The 18,270-nt window shown below is 42.6% G+C and overlaps 2 protein-coding genes across 3 annotated transcripts; one reads left to right on the forward strand and one right to left on the reverse strand.

The window, feature by feature from the left end:
- LOC121559080 (tubulin delta chain) lies at positions 1–7,602 on the reverse strand. 2 transcript variants are annotated; one of them, XM_041872380.2, is made up of 8 exons: positions 7,563–7,602; positions 6,474–6,621; positions 6,036–6,252; positions 2,385–2,616; positions 2,057–2,221; positions 1,618–1,758; positions 1,310–1,493; positions 1–1,097 (listed from the first exon to the last, which is right to left on the reverse strand). In XM_041872380.2, the coding sequence occupies exons 2-8, from the start codon at positions 6,590–6,592 to the stop codon at positions 995–997; spliced, it is 1,161 nt and encodes a 386-aa protein (XP_041728314.1). In that variant the 5' UTR covers positions 6,593–6,621; positions 7,563–7,602; the 3' UTR covers positions 1–994. The 2 variants fall into 2 exon arrangements, with proteins under 2 accessions (XP_041728314.1, XP_041728308.1); XM_041872374.2 differs by lacking the exon at positions 7,563–7,602 and adding an exon at positions 6,720–7,052 and having other exon boundaries at positions 3–1,097.
- LOC121559072 (ribosomal protein S6 kinase beta-1-like) lies at positions 7,093–16,578 on the forward strand. The gene is made up of 15 exons (XM_041872362.2): positions 7,093–7,250; positions 8,312–8,355; positions 8,833–8,953; positions 9,083–9,151; positions 9,702–9,849; positions 10,352–10,409; positions 10,661–10,761; positions 11,694–11,784; positions 11,902–11,992; positions 12,112–12,219; positions 12,303–12,365; positions 12,626–12,703; positions 12,793–12,900; positions 15,357–15,469; positions 15,575–16,578. The coding sequence occupies exons 1-15, from the start codon at positions 7,182–7,184 to the stop codon at positions 15,828–15,830; spliced, it is 1,518 nt and encodes a 505-aa protein (XP_041728296.1). The 5' UTR covers positions 7,093–7,181; the 3' UTR covers positions 15,831–16,578.
- Positions 16,579–18,270: the final 1,692 nt, after the last annotated feature.

The raw sequence follows: 18,270 nt of genomic DNA on the forward strand, positions 1-18,270 counted from the left end.
ACTCATTGTAGGTCTAACTATGTAAAAAATTGCTTCCATTCTTGTAAGCTTGCCCCATGTTATTGTATAGAGCATTTTCTACTGTTGAGGTAATGATGCTTAGGCAATCAGAACACCAAGATTGAAAGAATGGTAGAATTTCAACATCCAAAAGGTAAGTGCCAAGATTCTCAAGAAGCATACGGATCGCTATATTGTAAATTGGAGATACATTTCTATTTGAAAATAATGTATTTAAAACAATCTATATGTTAAGGAAAATATGGAATTGATATATTGTCATTTGAAACTAAATATATGAACAAGTTGTATATCATCATGGCTTATTGTTTCACACAGAATGCAATGCTTATTGTCCTGTGCGGGAATTAGTTTTCTGAAGCTGGTTTGTATAGACTTGGTCCTGGTTGTTGCAGGTATTTTACTCCCTCTCCCATCCTGTCAGATAGCTTATCAGACTGGTGTTGACTGTTTGAATCACATGGCGACAACGGTCTGTAAGCTGTCTGAAGTTCTGGGTATTAACCATCTGAAGAGTGCTATCTTTTGTACCATAGTCAAACTTTCAAGCATGTGCTAATTTCAGTACCTTTTGTGGCTAACGGATCAAATCAAACAACTTCCCAACAAAGACATTTGTAGGGCATCATGGCTGTTTTGTGTGCATCAATTGTCTTTTCTGAACAATCTTCAATAAAAAGCCCTGTCATAAAACATGTTACTTGTTTTTATACCCCTCTAAATGTACTTGAACATTTTATTTTTATTAATTCATTTTCATTACACTTTGACTCCTTTGAACATTACACACATGTACTGTTCTCTGGTACCAATCTCCTGTCCAATAAAATGCCAATATAGCATCAGCTCCCTGCATATAATGTCTCAATCGAAAATTACCCTGAAAGTGCATTGTCCAAATTTGCGGTCGGTTTGAATCCCGGTTTTAGTCATATCCAAACAGTATATTACTGGTCCAAAGGAGACAGTAGCATCAAAGTTGACTGTAGCTAGAGATGACCTGTTCAAGAGATGTGAAGCTATCCAGGAAATCCTCCTCTGAGATCCCAAACTTAGTGTACTGATGAATGTAGGCCCTATGGAAGAAAAGACACCACATCAATATGTGGAAACCCAATAACCTGGGAATGAGGCAGTTTAGATCAGTAGAAGTCTACCATTACCATGCAACATTTCATCTTCTGAAAATGGCATCCCAAACTTTTGCAATAATTGAAAGTAATTACTCATCCTGTTGGAAACCTTCAATATAAGTGAGCCTTTTTTTACATTATGTGTCTAACCGTACCTGGAGGCAAACATGTTCCAGGCTTTCCCCACCATGTTGTCCAGAGGCCTCAGCAGAGTCTGGCTGTTGCTGACCAGTATAGCAGACTTCTCATACTTGTTAAAGGGGACTGGGGTTTTCCACATGCTGAAAGCCTCATCTGCTGGAAGCCAGGGGGTATATAGGGTCGGATCCTGAAATCCACCTATAGATTTAAAAACATTCAAAAGGAGTGTTGGATTCTAGAATGAATAAAATAGACTCAACTAGTATCTGTATTAAAGTCCAATGTCCCATAGTAGTTAGACACCTATGTACTGGTCTCTTACCTATCTCTGCACTGTTCACATCCTTCCCCCGCAGTATGAGCAGGTTGGCCAGGGAGGTGTTGAAGCCTGGTCTTCTGTGACTCCTGGCCCTCTCTATCCCTTCAGGCTGGTGAGAGGGGGCTCGCACCTGCCAGTCGATGCCTGAAAAATAACAGTCCTCAGAGCATTAACATAAACATCTGGACATGGAACAGTAAACACATGATGGAGAAGCTAGCTTATACAAACTATCATGGCTAAACAAAAAAACGGAGAATACAATTTATGTATGACTAAACAGCATCAATATAAATAGACCCATATTGAGTTGCATGGGGACATCGATTGTTTTGGAATTTCACTGTTATTAATGTCACAGTTAGTCAATACTGGCTCCTAGTGTTCAATATTAGTATAGCACTCATTTCTGACCAATGCACTATGACAACACAACACTTGCCTTCCTCCATTTTGGCGTTGGCAATGAGCATCTGACGTAGGTGTTTGAGCAGGGCCGGCCAGGTGAACATGCTGTAAGCCATGGAGGAGCTGGACACCTGGGGAATGTTGCAGACGCTGAGCAGCTTGTACTCTGGGTGACACACCAGGCCGCTCATCAGTTCACCTGGAAACACAGTACACAGTATGTGATATGCTACTTCCAAGACTTTCTGACACACTGGTTTGTTTCGTCCCCCTACTACATTTTAAGGGGGCATAGGTTTATGTGTGTATATGTACAGAATGTGTGTTGTTACAGTACAGTGTTGATGCTGCTCAGTACTCACCTATGGGGTTTCTATTGTAGAGACCATGGGAGTCACCAGTGAGTGCAGGCTGCAGAACACTCCCTAGCTGGTGGGCGATGACTTTGTTGACGTCACTGAATGATATGTGTTTGATATTCATGAGCTGGGCACAGATCTTGTGAACCGTGTCATTTTCATGAACCAGGATGGCATCCGAGAGCTGGTAGAGGTGTGACAGTGTGAGCACAGAGTTGTAGTTCTGGACAATCACCTTCAAAGGAAAGCACAATACAACAGTTATTGAAAACTGGTCATCCAAAGAGTACTGATGATGATGATGTTTCTAACTTCAGAAATTATATTATTGTAACCGTGTAATTTATTTTTAATTTCTACTTTGGAAATGTGGTTGTGTCACCTAGCTATCTTAAGATGAATGCACTAATTGTAAGTCGCTCAGGATAAGAGCGTCTGCTACATGACAAATGTAAATGTAAAAATTTAATGCTTTGAAATACACTGCTCAAAAAAATAAAGGGAACACTAAAATAACACATCCTAGATCTGAATGAATGAAATAATCTTATTAAATACTTTTTTCTTTACATAGTTGAATGTGCTGACAACAAAATCACACAAAAATTATCAATGGAAATCCACGTGCCGGTATGACCTCCCTACAACACCTGGGCATGCTCCTGATGAGGTGGCGGATGGTCTCCTGAGGGATCTCCTCTCAGACCTGGACTAAAGCATCCGCCAACTCCTGGACAGTCTGTGGTGCAACGTGGCGTTGGTGGATGGAGCGAGACATGATGTCCCAGATGTGCTCAATTGGATTCAGGTCTGGGGAACGGGCGGGCCAGTCCATAGCATCAATGCCTTCCTCTTGCAGGAACTGCTGACACACTCCAGCCACAAGAGGTCTAGCATTGTCTTGCATTAGGAGGAACCCAGGGCCAACCGCACCAGCATATGGTCTCACAAGGGGTCTGAGGATCTCATCTCGGTACCTAATGGCAGTCAGGCTACCTCTGGCGAGCACATGGAGGGCTGTGCGGCCCCCCAAAGAAATGCCACCCCACACCATGACTGACCCACCGCCAAACCGGTCATGCTGGAGGATGTTGCAGGCAGCAGAACGTTCTCCACGGGCGTCTCCAGACTCTGTCACGTCTGTCACATGTGCTCAGTGTGAACCTGCTTTCATCTGTGAAGAGCACAGGGCGCCAGTGGCGAATTTGCCAATCTTGGTGTTCTCTGGCAAATGCCAACGTCCTGCACGGTGTTGGGCTGTAAGCACAACCCCCACCTGTGGACGTCGGGCCCTCATACCACCCTCATGGAGTCTGTTTCTGACCGTTTGAGCAGACACATGCACATTTGTGGCCTGCTGGAGGTCATTTTGCAGGGCTCTGGCAGTGCTCCTCCTGCTCCTCCTTGCACAAAGGCGGAGGTAGCGGTCCTGCTGCTGGGTTGTTGCCCTCCCTCGGCCTCCTCCCCGTCTCCTGATGTACTGGCCTGTCTCCTGGTAGCGCCTCCATGCTCTGGACACTACGCTGACAGACACAGCAAACCTTCTTGCCACAGCTCGCATTGATGTGCCATCCTGGATGAGCTGCACTACCTGAGCCACTTGTGTGGGTTGTAGACTCCTTCTCATGCTACCACTAGAGTGAAAGTACCGCCAGCATTCAAAAGTGACCAAAACATCAGCCAGGAAGCATAGGAACTGAGAAGTGGTCTGTGGTCACCACCTGCAGAACCACTCCTTTATTGGGGGTGTCTTGCTAATTGCCTATAATTTCCACCTGTTGTCTATTCCATTTGCACAACAGCATGTGACATTTATTGTCAATCAGTGTTGCTTCCTAAGTGGACAGTTTGATTTCACAGAAGTGTGATTGACTTGGAGTTACATTGTGTTGTTTAAGTGTTCCCTTTATTTTTTTGAGCAGTGTATTACTTTCTTATTCCATAGGAAATATGTCTGTATTGTAATGCATAAATTGTAGGCCTTTATATACAGTGCATTTGGAAAGTATTCAGACCACTTAACTTTTTACACATTTTGTTACGTTACAGCCTTATTCTAAAATGGATTTTTAAAATAATAATCCTCATCAATCTACACACAATACCCCATAAAGACAAAGTGAAAACAGGTTTTTAGAAATGTTTGCTAATTTATTACTAATAAAAAACAGAAATACCTTATTTACATAAGTATTCAGACCCTTTACTATGAGACTCAAAAATGAGCTCAGGTGTATCCTGTTTCCATTGATCATCCTTGAGATGTTTCTACTACTTGATTAGAGTCCACCTGTGGTAAATTCAATTGATTGGACATGATTTGGAAAGGCACACACCTGTCTATATAAGGTCCCACAGTTGACAGTGCATGTCAGAGCAAAAACCAAGCCATGAGGTCCAAGGAGTCCGTAGAGCTCCGAGACAGGATTGTGTCGAGGAACAGATCTGGGGAAGGGTACCAAAAAATGCTGCAGCATTGAAAGTCCCCAAGAACACAGTGGCCTCCATCCTTCTTAAATGGAAAAAGTTTGGAACCACCAAGACTCTTCATAGAGCTGGTCGCCCAGCCAAACTGAGCAATCGGGGGAGAAGGGCCTTGGTCAGGGAGGTGACCAAGAACCCGATGGTCACTCTGACAGAGCTCCAGAGTTCCTCTGTGGAGATGGGAGAACCTTCCAGAAGGACAATTATCTCTGCAGCACTCTACCAATCAGGCCTTTATGGTAGAGTGACCAGACAGAAGCCACTCCTCAGTAAAAGGCACATGACAGCCCGCTTGGAGTTTTCCAAAAGGCACCTAAAGGACTCTCAGATCATGAGAAACAAGATTCTCTGGTCTGGTCTGATGAAATCAAGATTTAACTCTTTGGCCTGAATGCCAAGCGTCACATCTGGAGGAAACCTGGCACCATCCCTACGGTGAAGCATGGTGGTGGCAGCACCATGCTGTGGGGATGTTTTTCAGCGGCAGGGACTGGGAGACTAGTCAGGATCGAGGGAAAGATGAACGGCGTAAAGTACAGAGAGAGCCATGATGAAAACCTGCTCCAGAGCGCTCAGGACATTGGGGCGAAGGTTCACCTTCCAACAGGACAACAACCCTAAGCACACAGCCAAGACAACGCAGGAGTGGCTTCTGGACAAGTCTCTGAATGTCCTTGAGTGGCCCAGCCAGAGCCCAGGCTTGAACCTTATCAAACATCTCGGGAGAGACCTGAAAATAGCTGTGCAGCGACGCTCCCCATCCAACCTGACAGAACTTGAGAGGATCTGCAGAGAAGAATGAGAGAAACTACCCAAACACAGGTGTACCAAGCTTGTAGCATTATACCCAAGAAGACTCAAGGCTGTAATCGCTGCCAAAGGTGCTTCAACAAAGTACTGAGTAAAGGGTCTGAATACTTATGTAAATGTGATATTTCATTTGCAAACACTTTTACATTTGCAAACATTTCTAAAAACCTGTTTTTGCTTTGTCATTATGGGGTATTGTGTGTAGATTGATGAGGAAAAACAATTTTATCAATTTTAGAATAAGGCTGTAATGTAACAAAATGTTGAAAAAGTCAAGGGGTCTGAATACTTTCTGAATGCAATGTATATGTCTGTTGCCAGATCTGTGATGTTTTCCAGGTGCTGAAGCAAGCCTCTTACCTCTCCAGTGCCATAGGGCCATGTCAGGTGGTTGAGGATGAAGGAGTTTGGGTAGGCATCCCGGAGACACTGAGTGACATATGTGCCCACTCCTGACCCTGTGCCACCTGCCACACTCATCATGGCCATGATTCCTGCCAGACGGTCACAGCGCTCCACCTCTCTCCTCACAATGTCCACCACTACCTCCTCATGACGCGGTCCATGGACACAGTATCTACACACAAAGAAAAGAAAACACAGCGTTGTCATATTACAGTGCAATGGACACTGCTGTCAGGTGCGGGGCGTGTGGTGCATACAGTTTTTCCTAACTACATGATGTCACCTGACCAGTTTTTCCTGTCATTTCGTGTGGTCATGAAAAACTCAGAGCCTTTATAATTACAAGGTGGCCAGCCCCTCCAAACAAATGTTACACCTTGAAAACATCCTTACCCATTCGCCCAGTTGTTTCCAGAACCCTGTTTCTGACTGAAGTGTGAAAGGTCCCCATATCTCCACTTCCCAGATTTGGCAGCCTTTGCAATACTCTGTGAGATGACTTTGGGTTCCATGTCAATCAGTACTGACCTTGCCACCAGGTCTGTGCAAAGACAACATTACATGTTAAATACACATCTGTTAAGTTTACATGTTAGAAGAGGAGCAACAGTTTATTATCATTAGGAATAGTTAACCTACTTCTATTTGCAGTCTCATTGAAGAACCGCTCACTGCTGCATTCACTGTAAACCTTTCTTTGAGTATCGTTTGCATCATTGCTGATCACCTCGAAGAACTCTTGGCCTACCTGGTTGCCACATTGTCCAAGTTGTACTGTCACGATGGACATTACTATTCCTGCTTGCAAAAGCTGTTGTTTACAAGTATGTTCGCCTAAATATTCACTGACTATGTGTGGAAAATAAGCTTGCTAGCTATGTTTCCTCCAACTGTCAATGACAGTTTCATGTTTGGATTCCAGTCTGGTTTGAAGCTCGCCGCGTTTCCTGCAACAAATCGATCATGTACGAGCTTCACTTGGTTTGTTGTGTGGTGCGCATGCTCCGTGTAGTAGCCGGTTATGGCGGCGGCGATGTGTGTTTGTCCATGAGGCGGGTAGCGCGAGCTATTCTCACGGACTGAACTTGAACGAAAGCAGCGATGGCGGGTGTATTCGACATCGATTTGGATCAGCCGGAGGAAAATGTCTCCGACGATGAGCTCGAGGAGGTAATTCTGTCGGGTGCTCGATTCTGTCGGGTGTGGTTGCACGAGTATTCGATGTAACTGCTAATAGCCATGCTAGCTAGCTTACTAGGTAGCCATAGGCCTGTCGTCTTGGTTTGTTGCCAATGCTTTAGGCCAAATTTTGACAACGCTACCAGCTACCATTATAGCTAGCCACACAGATCAGCCAGCTAAGTTAACACATGAGCTGTCACTTGTTCTCAGCTGTTGCGAGATAGTTGTTATACATTGAATTACGACATTTGCATACGTAATGCTTTATACTAATATTGAATATTAAATGTTCAAACTTACTAGACAGAGTCTGTGTGCAGCAAAGGCAAGCGTGCTTTGGTTGCTGGCGTGCAACAGTTTATTTTGGCATTTTGCAATTTGGAACAATATGGACTGGAGGTCCTTATGTGTACACACAGGCAGATCCCAAATTGGACAATATTTTAATCATGGGTTATAGTGGACATGCACAGTTCTGATAGGTCTATCTATTAACAATTTGTGATAACTAGCTAGTGAGTTGACTGTATAGGGCCGTGTTTACATATGAACGAACTGTATTCATGTTCTGACAGTTAGCTACCAAGAATGACAACTCAATTGAACATTTCATGTTCAGTGCCCTTCGGCAATGATTTTGTGCAACACTGAATATCACGTCACATATTTTTGGGGTGTAAAATATCTACCTCCATAAAGATTTGTAAACATTTTATGACATAATAAACGTAAATTAGGGGTCAATTACAAGGCTGTCAAGATAAAGAAAAGCAGGTTACAGCTCAAGATCCGCTATCCACGGTTCTGAAATAAATGTAATGATGGTATGCTCGCATGTTGGCCTATGTTGAGTTAATGTTTTAGCTAATATTGCATTGATTTCAGTTGATGTCCTTCCATCTTGCGTCTAAGATTGAACACTTTTATAATATAATCAACATTCCTGTTGAATCTAATGAGATGCTACTGCGGTTCTATGGCTCTGCAGTGATTTCAGTAACAACGCAGATTTGTTTTTACAATGTGCTAATTTACATTTTCTGTCATAGGCTCAGATCAACGATTTCATGGACCAGTGCAGCGGCTTTGAATTGTAAGTGTTGACACTTAGCATTATGAAGGCCTGGTCGATTAAATCATTCTGTTGAACAGTTACAGTGTTGAACAGTTCCTGAGTGGCGCAGTGGTCTAAGGCACTGCATCGCAGTGCTAACTGTGCCACTAGAGATCCTGGTTCGAATCCAGGCTCTGTCGCAGCCGGCCGCGACCGGGAGACTCATGGGCGGCGCACAATTGGCCCAGCGTCGTCCAGGGTAGGGGAGGGAATGGCCGGCAGGGATGTAGCTCAGTTGATAGAGCATGGCGTTTGCAACGCCAGGGTTGTGGGTTCGATTCCCACGGGGGGCCAGTATAAAAAAATTATGTATTCACTAACTGTAAGTCGCTCTGGATAAGAGCGTCTGCTAAATGACTAAAATGTAAATGTAAATGTACAGTAATTTTACCGTGTTTCGGTCAGTGTATTTAAAGTGAGCATATAGTTACTTACATACATTACTTCTTTCCCCAGCAATATGGACGACTGTGAGAAGATTGAGATATCTGAGGACAACGTCAACCAAGGAACAGAGAACATCAGGCCAGAGTGTTTTGAGCTGCTGCGGGTGCTGGGAAAGGGCGGTTATGGAAAGGTATCCTCTTATTCAAATGTTTTTTCATAGGCTTACTTTAATGAAGTATTATTGAAATTCCATATCACACTTGTCATTATTTGGCCTGGCCCATTGTGTTGAACTGGTTATTACCTTCTTCTTTTTTAGGTTTTTCAAGTTCGAAAAGTTGCTGGAGCAGCATCGGGGAAGATATTTGCAATGAAGGTTTTAAAGAAGGTACCTAAAAACAACATTCAAACACATTTACATTTAGTACATCATTGGCAGCATGCATAGCCCTCAAGTGTCTCTCAATTTTGTCTCAAACTTAGTAAATATGCAAATTAACTAATTGTTTAATTGTTTTATGTTGCTTCAGTGTGCAAATATTTCCTTGAAGTCTTTTGGTGGGTAAGGTCTTGTTGGTAGTTGCCATCTTCGCTGCTGCAGACTTGGCTGTTAATAAGCTGTCTCAGACCATTTGACTTAGCACAATAGATAGTGCTTTTGCTTGATCGGTGAAAGGGACTTTAATGACCGATGCAGTCACATACCACTTCATCAAGATTTGTCCACCAAGCTATGCTACAAAAATGCACCCAAAAGCCAATTGCTTAATTTCAAACAGAAATGTTCTAAGCAACACTGAGTTACATGTTAGTGCATTCTTGACAGTGGCGGCTTGTCTTGAACTAATAATTAAATGTATTTTATCATGCGGCTTTTGAAATGGCAGACTAGCGGTAATAGCATGACTAATGGTCATGAATGTTTTGGGGCCTCGCAGGCTATGATTGTACGCAACGCTAAGGACACGGCCCACACCAAGGCAGAGAGGAACATCCTGGAGGAAGTGAAGCATCCTTTCATCGTGGATCTCATCTACGCCTTCCAGACGGGGGGCAAGCTGTACCTCATCCTGGAGTACCTCAGTGGTCAGTAAATCAGGGGTCACACAGGCAGTTTCACCAGAAGATAAACAACCATCCATTCTTTCCACACTCTTCCTGTTGCCCAAGAGTTGCTGGGAAGTCGGTCTGAATCTCCTTCCACATTAGCAGTCCCAGTCATGCAGATGGTTTCTCTTCTTAAACCAAAGGATGGTTTCACCAAAATTATGATTCAAATAATCTGAATTGGTTGTCACACACAGGACGTTGGCCTTTACATACTTTACATCAACACTTAATGGGCCTCTGCTCATTGCATCTAACCATAATGTATGTAATAGTGTCTACATCCTGTCTACCATCCCATCCTGTCTGTGCACCTCTAGAGTTACAGAGAATAATGCACACTATTGTATGTGAAATTCAGTCAATGTCAGGATTCAAAATGTAAATGGATGAAAGAGTTAATTTGGTGTAGTCTCCCCACAATTATTTTGTGCAACACTACAATTGTTTCAGTTTTATTTCATTTTGTTGTAATTTTCAGGTGGAGAGCTGTTTATGCAACTGGAAAGAGAGGGGATTTTTATGGAAGACACAGCCTGGTGAGTAGAGATTATGAAAGGCAATGTAGTCATACCAGTGGCAGTTTTCTTACATCCACTGTAGTAAGACAAGTCTTTGGAATAACCTACACCAGTATGTTAGTTGGTGAAAGGGAAAATGCAATTTACAAAAGCAGTAAACTGAAGATTAGGTTACCAGGTGTTGGCTGTGCCTGGCACAGAAAATAATTTAATAAAAATCATTATAGTGTGTATATACAATGTAAATGTGGTTTCTTTCTTATCTGCAGCTTTTACCTGGCAGAAATCTCCATGGCTCTGGGCCATCTGCACCAGAAAGGCATCATCTATAGAGACCTGAAGCCTGAAAATATCATGCTTAACAACCAAGGTAATGCTGGAGCTGGGCAAGGATGTCAGAACAAATGTTCTGAGTTGCAATCATGTTCACTGCAAGTCAGACAATATTTGATGCTACATTACATTTACATTTTAGTCATTTAGCAGACGCTCTTATCCAGAGCGACTTACAAGAGCAATTAGGGTTAAGTGCCTTGCTCAAGGGCACATCGCCAGATTTTTCACCTAGTCGGCTAGGGATTAGAACCAGCGACCTTTTGGTTACTGGCACAACGCTCTTAACCACTAAGCTACCTGCCGCCCCATTAGAAGTAATGTATGTAAGTAACTATATGCTCACTTTAAATACACTGACCGAAACACGGTAAAATTACTGTAACTGTTCAACAGAATGATTTAATCGACCAGGCCTTCATAATGCTAAGTGTCAACATTAGAAGTTAATACATCCACATTTGTGCTTGTATTTGCACTTCATGTCAGACATTAGGGCTGGGAATTGCCATGGACCTCATGAGATGATATTATCATGATACTTAGGTGCTGATACGATATGGATTGCGATTTTCACGATTCTATATGTATTGTGATTTGATACGGCGATTTTATTGCAATTTGGTGTTCCAAAAATATCGCTCGCTATAAGTCTGCTGCAGAGCATGAGAAAACAAGCTATAGGATGAAAAACACGAGTTTTTGCGCAGGTACAGCTGACTAGCGCTAGCTAATGCTACCTACAGTAGCATTAAAAAAAATATATATATATATATATAAATTGATACTTGGAGTCAAATATCGATATAGTATCGTCCAAAAGAATATTGCGATATGTAACTATTGATTCCCCCTCCCCATCAATATAAGACATAACATTATTCCGCAGTAAATGTAATTTACTAAATGTTCTGCATATCCACCTCAAAGTGAAATTGACTGAATTGTTTCTGTGTTGTGTTTTTCCAGGGCATGTGAAATTGACTGACTTTGGTCTGTGTAAAGAGTCCATCCACGGCGGCACAGTCACCCATACTTTCTGTGGCACCATAGAGTACATGTAAGTCACACTTTGTCACACTGTTCTTCATGTAAATCAGTTGAAAGCTGTGCTATTTTTATCTATTGATTGCCTCAGTATATCATGAAAAGATGTATACAAAATGTTTTGTGTCAGGGCTCCAGAGATCCTGATGAGAAGTGGACACAACAGAGCAGTGGACTGGTGGAGTCTCGGAGCGCTTATGTACGATATGCTGACTGGAGCGGTGAGTGCAAAACTTCTCTCATAGCCTCCTGCTTATAATGATGTGGTAATACAACAACTTCTGTTACAATCAAGTGGTGTTGACCCAAGGTTATTGTTTTGTTTTTTCTTCAAATGTAGCCACCCTTCACTGGTGAAAACAGGAAGAAGACCATTGACAAAATCTTAAAATGCAAGCTGAACCTCCCACCCTACCTCACACAAGAAGCCAGAGATCTCCTGAAAAGGGTGACTTTTTGTTTAACAAATTGTATCTTTTTATTTTCATTTTTGTAATCTCATATGTATTTATACATGTTCTTGTTTTTCAGCTGCTGAAGAGAAATGCCTCGTCAAGACTTGGAGCAGGGGCCGGAGATGCTACAGAGGTGCAGGTGAGAACAAGAGAAGGAGTGGAACATTTTTGCATGGAGTGACTTGATGCTGTCAAGAAGAAACTGTAACCTCAACCTTGAGGGCAGGAGAGTTCGAGATTCAACCCCATTCTGGCAAGCGCCACTTTCTGTCTCAATCCTTTGATCACAATACAACAGAAGATGACCCTAAATAGAAGTGTTCACAAGTGAGAGGCGACAGGGAAGTATTGAAATTAAAAAGCTATTGTTATAATTATTTTCTGATGATCTTTCCTTAGGCTCATCCCTTCTTCCGACACATTAACTGGGAAGAGCTCCTGGCCAGGAAAGTGGAGCCTCCATTCAAGCCTTTTCTGGTAAGCAGCAGAAGAGCTTCTGTTTTAGACATCCTTTCAAGCTCTCACAGGCTTTAGACTGTAACACACCTGATCTCTTGTATCCAAAGCAATCCGCTGAAGACGTGAGCCAGTTTGACTCCAAGTTCACCAGCCAGACACCAGTAGACAGCCCAGACGACTCCACGCTCAGTGAAAGCGCCAACCAAGCCTTTCTGGTAAAACGGCTACATACTTTGTTTTTACAGCTTTTTCTTTTGTTATTACATGTACATTCTAAAGACATTTTATACTGAACAAAAATATAAACGCAACAGGCAACAATTTAAGTGATTCTACTGAGTTACAATTCATATAAGGAAATCAGTCAATTGAAATAAATAAATTAGGCCCTAATCTATGGATTTCACATGACTGGGCAGTTGTGCAGCCATGGGTGGGCATGGGAGGGCATAGGCCAACCCACTTGGGAGCCAGGCCCACTCACTGGGGAGCCTGGCCCAGCCAATCGGAATAAGTTTTTCCCCACAAAAGGGCTTTATTACAGACAGAAATAGTCCTCAGTTTCATCAGCTGTCCGGGTGGCTGGTCTCAGACGATCCCGCATGTGGAGGTCCTGGGCTGGCGTGGTTACACATGGTGTGTGGTTGTGAGGCCAGTTGGATGTACTGCCAAATTCTCTAAAATGACGTTGGAGGCGGCTTATGGTAGAGAAATGAACATTCAATTCTCTGGCAACAGCTCTGGTGGACATCCCTGCAGTCAGCATGCCAATCGCACACTCCCTCAAAACTTGAAACATCTGTGGCATTGTGTTGTCCCCAGCACAAGGTGAACCTGTGTATTGATCATGCTGTTTAATCAGCTTCTTGATATGCCACACCTGTCAGGTGGATGGATTATCTTGGCAAAGGAGAAATGCTCACTAACAGGGATGTAAACAAATTTGTGCACCGAATATGAGAAAAATAAGCTTTTTGTGTGTATGGAAAATTTCTGGTATCTTTTATTTCGGCTCATGGAACATGGGACCAACACTTTACATGTTTATATTTTAGTTCATACATGGCATACAGTGGGGGAAAAAAGTATTTAGTCAGCCACCAATTGTGCAAGTTCTCCCACTTAAAAAGATGAGAGGCCTGTAATTTTCATCATAGGTACACGTCAACTATGACAGACAAATTGAGGAAAAAAAATTCAGAAAATCACATTGTAGGATGTTTTATGAATTTATTTGCAAATTATGGTGGAAAATAAGTATTTGGTCACCTACAAACAAGCAAGATTTCTGGCTCTCACAGACCTGTAACTTCTTCTTTAAGAGGCTCCTCTGTCCTCCACTCGTTACCTGTATTAATGGCACCTGTTTGAACTTGTTATCAGTATAAAAGACACCTGTCCACAACCTCAAACAGTCACACTCCAAACTCCACTATGGCCAAGACCAAAGAGCTGTCAAAGGACACCAGAAACAAAATTGTAGACCTACACCAGGCTGGGAAGACTGAATCTGCAATAGGTAAGCAGCTTGGTTTGAAGAAATCAACTGTGGGAGCAATTATTAGGAAATGGAAGACATACAAGACCACTGATAATCTCCCTCGATCTGGGGCTCCACGCAAGATCTCACCCCGTGGGGTCAAAATGATCACAAGAACGGTGAGCAAAAATCCCAGAACCACACAGGGGGACCTAGTGAATGACCTGCAGAGAGCTGGGACCAAAGTAACAAAGCCTACCATCAGTAACACACTACGCCGCCAGGGACTCAAATCCTGCAGTGCCAGACGTGTCCCCCTGCTTAAGCCAGTACATGTCCAGGCCCGTCTGAAGTTTGCTAGAGTGCATTTAGATGATCCAGAAGAGAATTGGGAGAATGTCATATGGTCAGATGAAACCAAAATATAACTTTTTGGTAAAAACTCAACTCGTCGTGTTTGGAGGACAAAGAATGCTGAGTTGCATCCAAAGAACACCATACCTACTGTGAAGCATGGGGTTGGAAACATCATGCTTTGGGGCTGTTTTTCTGCAAAGGGACCAGGACGACTGATCCGTGTAAAGGAAAGAATGAATGGGGCCATGTATCGTGAGATTGAGTGAAAACCTCCTTCCATCAGCAAGGGCATTGAAGATGAAACGTGGCTGGGTCTTTCAGCATGACAATGATCCCAAACACACCGCCCGGGCAACGAAGGAGTGGCTTCGTAAGAAGCATTTCAAGGTCCTGGAGTGGCCTAGCCAGTCTCCAGATCTCAACCCCATAGAAAATCTTTGGAGGGAGTTGAAAGTCTGTGTTGCCCAGTAGTTACATAGCAAGAATAAAGTAATTTGATATTTGGATGTACTCATACATTATACAACGTGTTTTCAGTCATAACTATTATAGAACATGAGCTTTTAAACCCACCCCTCAGCTACTCTCAGTCCATCTCACCTATCTCCGTAAACCGCCCTCTTATGATTTCCATGTGCCATATATTTTTCAACTGTGCTGTGATGTTTCACATAAATTCTGAACCTGTCTAATCGCATAGTACATGTGTTGGTGTTAAGTGTTCATTTTGCTCATAATACAAAATCATGATATGACAGAGTTCACCTTAATTTCTCATTAACACATTTGTAGGCAATACTGGTGACCATAACCCCTCTGTCATTGCTTCTGCAGGGCTTTACGTATGTTGCTCCATCAGTACTGGAAAACGTCAAGGAAAAGTTCTCATTCGAGCCAAAAATCCGCTCACCCCGACGGTTTTTGGGGAGCCCAAGAACACCTGTCAGGTATTCCATCGTTTCAGCCACTTCGGCTGTTCCTACATAGCTTGTACAGTAACATTGAATATGCCACATCACCACAGTCATAGTATGTCCCCTATTCCTTTTCAGCCCTCTCAAGTACTCTGCTGGTGACGAGTGGCCCCGGGGCCCCTTGATGCCCGGCGGATCCTCTCTATGTCTCCAGTCGCCCCAGGAGCAGGTCATGGAGGTATCAACCCCAGAACAGATGGAGGTGCAGGCTAGCTCTGAGGCCTCGGCCCCCCTGCCCATCCGCCAGCCTACGGGGGCCAACCTGTCCCAGTTCAAACAACAGGCCTACCCTGTCATGGCCAAGCGGCCCGAGCATCTACGCATTAACCTATGACCAGCAGTTCATCTTAGAGTATTATATTTACTTTGTTGATTTTTATTTTTTTATTTTTTTTAAAGATAAGGACACTACAGACAATGAAACATTCAATTTCACTTCTACACACACACCATCACTACCTGAAGTCTCCCTCAGGCTGTAACCAGTGTGCTGCAGCTGAGCTCTGCAGACTAGGCCACTCCCTCAGGTCCCCTTGACCTCTTCACCCTGACCCCTAGCAGGACTGGACCAGTGGGAAGGGGCATCACTTTGGATCTTTAACTTTTTTTTATTACTCCATCCTACCGTGAAAAAAAGGAATGAGATCAAATGTATCAAATGTGACCCATCACATTTCACACTAACGTGCAGTATATAAAACATCATCCAAAGTGCTTCATGTTAGATGATCGAATGCTGATGAGGAATGAGTTGCTTCCACTGAACACTTGGGAGATTTTACAGTATTTCTTGTAGATTGCTTCCTGGCTCAGAATGAAATCATGAATTATTGTTAATTGAAAAATATATATGATTGGGAGGGGTATCAATAAGCTGAGGTTCTGAACATAGCTTTATGTCTTAAGTATTTTACAAAAGGAATGCAGCTACTGTGCTATATCAATGATGGATCAATTCATGAGGGCCTCAATAAAAACAATGTTTACTTTTTACTTTCTTTCACTTTTAGTGTCTGAATTACATTTTTTTTTTAATGTTTATTATTTTCCAATAAATAAGACCGAAATACAAACATTGACAATAATTGTACTGTTTAATTGGATGGCAGATTTAGAGGACAAAACAAAACTTAACTCACACATACTAAAATAAAAATGTCCTATTAGGTGTCTGAATTACTAACTGAATGGGGAGTTTAGGTTATTACATTTGTTCTTGTGCTGAGAGAGAAGAGGATGTTGTGTCAGGTAAGAGCTAAATGAGTACATGCATATCCTCTATAATAGTAAACATGAATAATAACTCTCAGTGTATTTTTAATTGTTTGGAAGGTACCATTGCTTAGTTGGACTAGAATTACTGTGACAAAGTCCCAGGACTATGACTAGACTTTAAAACGTCTTAAAACTCACCTGGTTCGTATCCTGCTTAGATTAAATTCTGCTGCCTGGCCAACCTTGGCATAAAGTAAATATGGCCAGTTCAAGTCAGTAACTCAGCTTTCCAGCCTGTCGTACCAGCTCTCCTTGAATAATATTTGGCAGCATCAACAACCTCATGTATAAATTATTTTCACCTCTTCGCTGTGGAAATCTCTGCTACTGTCCTTTCTAAACCAGCAGTCGCCAATCTGAGAGCCAGACGGGGTGGCGGCTGCGAATTTCCGTAAAAATACATATACTAGTGCTGCCGCCACATGGTGGTAAATGGTACTGCATGACTGTGCACTTTGGATTTTTGCCAGATAAAAACAATGATACTGACACTAAAGTTTAGACTCATAATGAACCATATGATATTTTGTGAAATGAATCAATTTTATCTGCTTTTTCAAACGTATTGAAGATTTTATTAGATAAACACTGGATGTATTGATGTTCTGGTTAGTATTTGAATTCTCGAGCCGACTACATTTACATTTTAGTCATTTAGCAGACGCTCTTATCCAGAGCGACTTACAGTTAGTGAGTGCATACATTTTCATACTGGGTGAAAAAATATTGTCTGTGCCCTTGAGCAAGGCACTTAACCCTAATTGCTCCTGTAAGTCGCTCTGGATAAGAGCATCTGATAAATTACTTAAATGTAAAGGCATAGTTCATCCAAACTACAAAATGGCACTTACCCTGTAACCAGTCTATGGGCAAGGTATGAGAGCAATTCAAGTCATGGGACCGATTTTAGCATTTTTCGCACATCATGACTCCGGAGTGGCGCAGTGGTCAAAGGCACTGTATCGCAGTGCTAACTGTGCCATTAGAGATCCTGGTTCGAGTCCAGGCTCTGTCGCAGCCGGCCGCGACCGGGAGACCCATGGGCGGCGCACAATTGGTCCAGCGTCGTCCAAGGTAGGGGAGGGTTTGGCCGGCAGGGATGTGGGTTCGTTTCCCACGGGGGGCCAGTATGAAAAAAAAACTTTAAAAAAACAAAAAACATGTATGCATTCACTAACTGTAAGTCGCTCTGGATAAGAGCGTCTGCTAAAATGACTAAAATGTAAATGTCCAAATCCCAAAGTATCTCAAATTGATTGTAAAGCTCAACAAAGTAACTTTTTGAACATGATGTATTGAAAAAGGCTAATATCGGTCCCCTGACTTGAATGGGATTTGTGCCACAAATGCTAAAACGTTAGCATGTGGAAACAGTCTCAGGGAAACTAAACCAAACTATGGTTTGCTGTCATACCTTGTCCATAGACTGCTTACAGGGTAAGGAAACTAATGTCATTTTATAATTTGGGTGAAGTATCCCTTTATAATACTCACCAGAA

Source organism: Coregonus clupeaformis, chromosome 5 (genome assembly GCF_020615455.1).
Source record: "Coregonus clupeaformis isolate EN_2021a chromosome 5, ASM2061545v1, whole genome shotgun sequence".
Classification (NCBI taxonomy): Eukaryota; Metazoa; Chordata; class Actinopteri; order Salmoniformes; family Salmonidae; genus Coregonus; species Coregonus clupeaformis.

Bases quoted from the DNA above. Each gene is read 5' to 3' on its own strand.
- LOC121559080 (XM_041872374.2), bottom strand. From the start codon at position 6,870: ATGTCCATCGTGACAGTACAACTTGGACAATGTGGCAACCAGGTAGGC. The intron at 6,253-6,473 runs GTAAGGATGTTT...CTTTGTGTGTAG, and splicing joins GGAAACAACTGGGCGAATGG to ATACTGTGTCCATGGACCGC. The intron at 1,098-1,309 runs GTACGGTTAGAC...TTTCTTCCATAG, and splicing joins TGGAACATGTTTGCCTCCAG to GGCCTACATTCATCAGTACA.
- LOC121559072 (XM_041872362.2), top strand. From the start codon at position 7,182: ATGGCGGGTGTATTCGACATCGATTTGGATCAGCCGGAGGAAAATGTC. The intron at 12,220-12,302 runs GTGACTTTTTGT...CTTGTTTTTCAG, and splicing joins CCAGAGATCTCCTGAAAAGG to CTGCTGAAGAGAAATGCCTC. The intron at 12,901-15,356 runs GTAAAACGGCTA...TTGCTTCTGCAG, and splicing joins GCGCCAACCAAGCCTTTCTG to GGCTTTACGTATGTTGCTCC.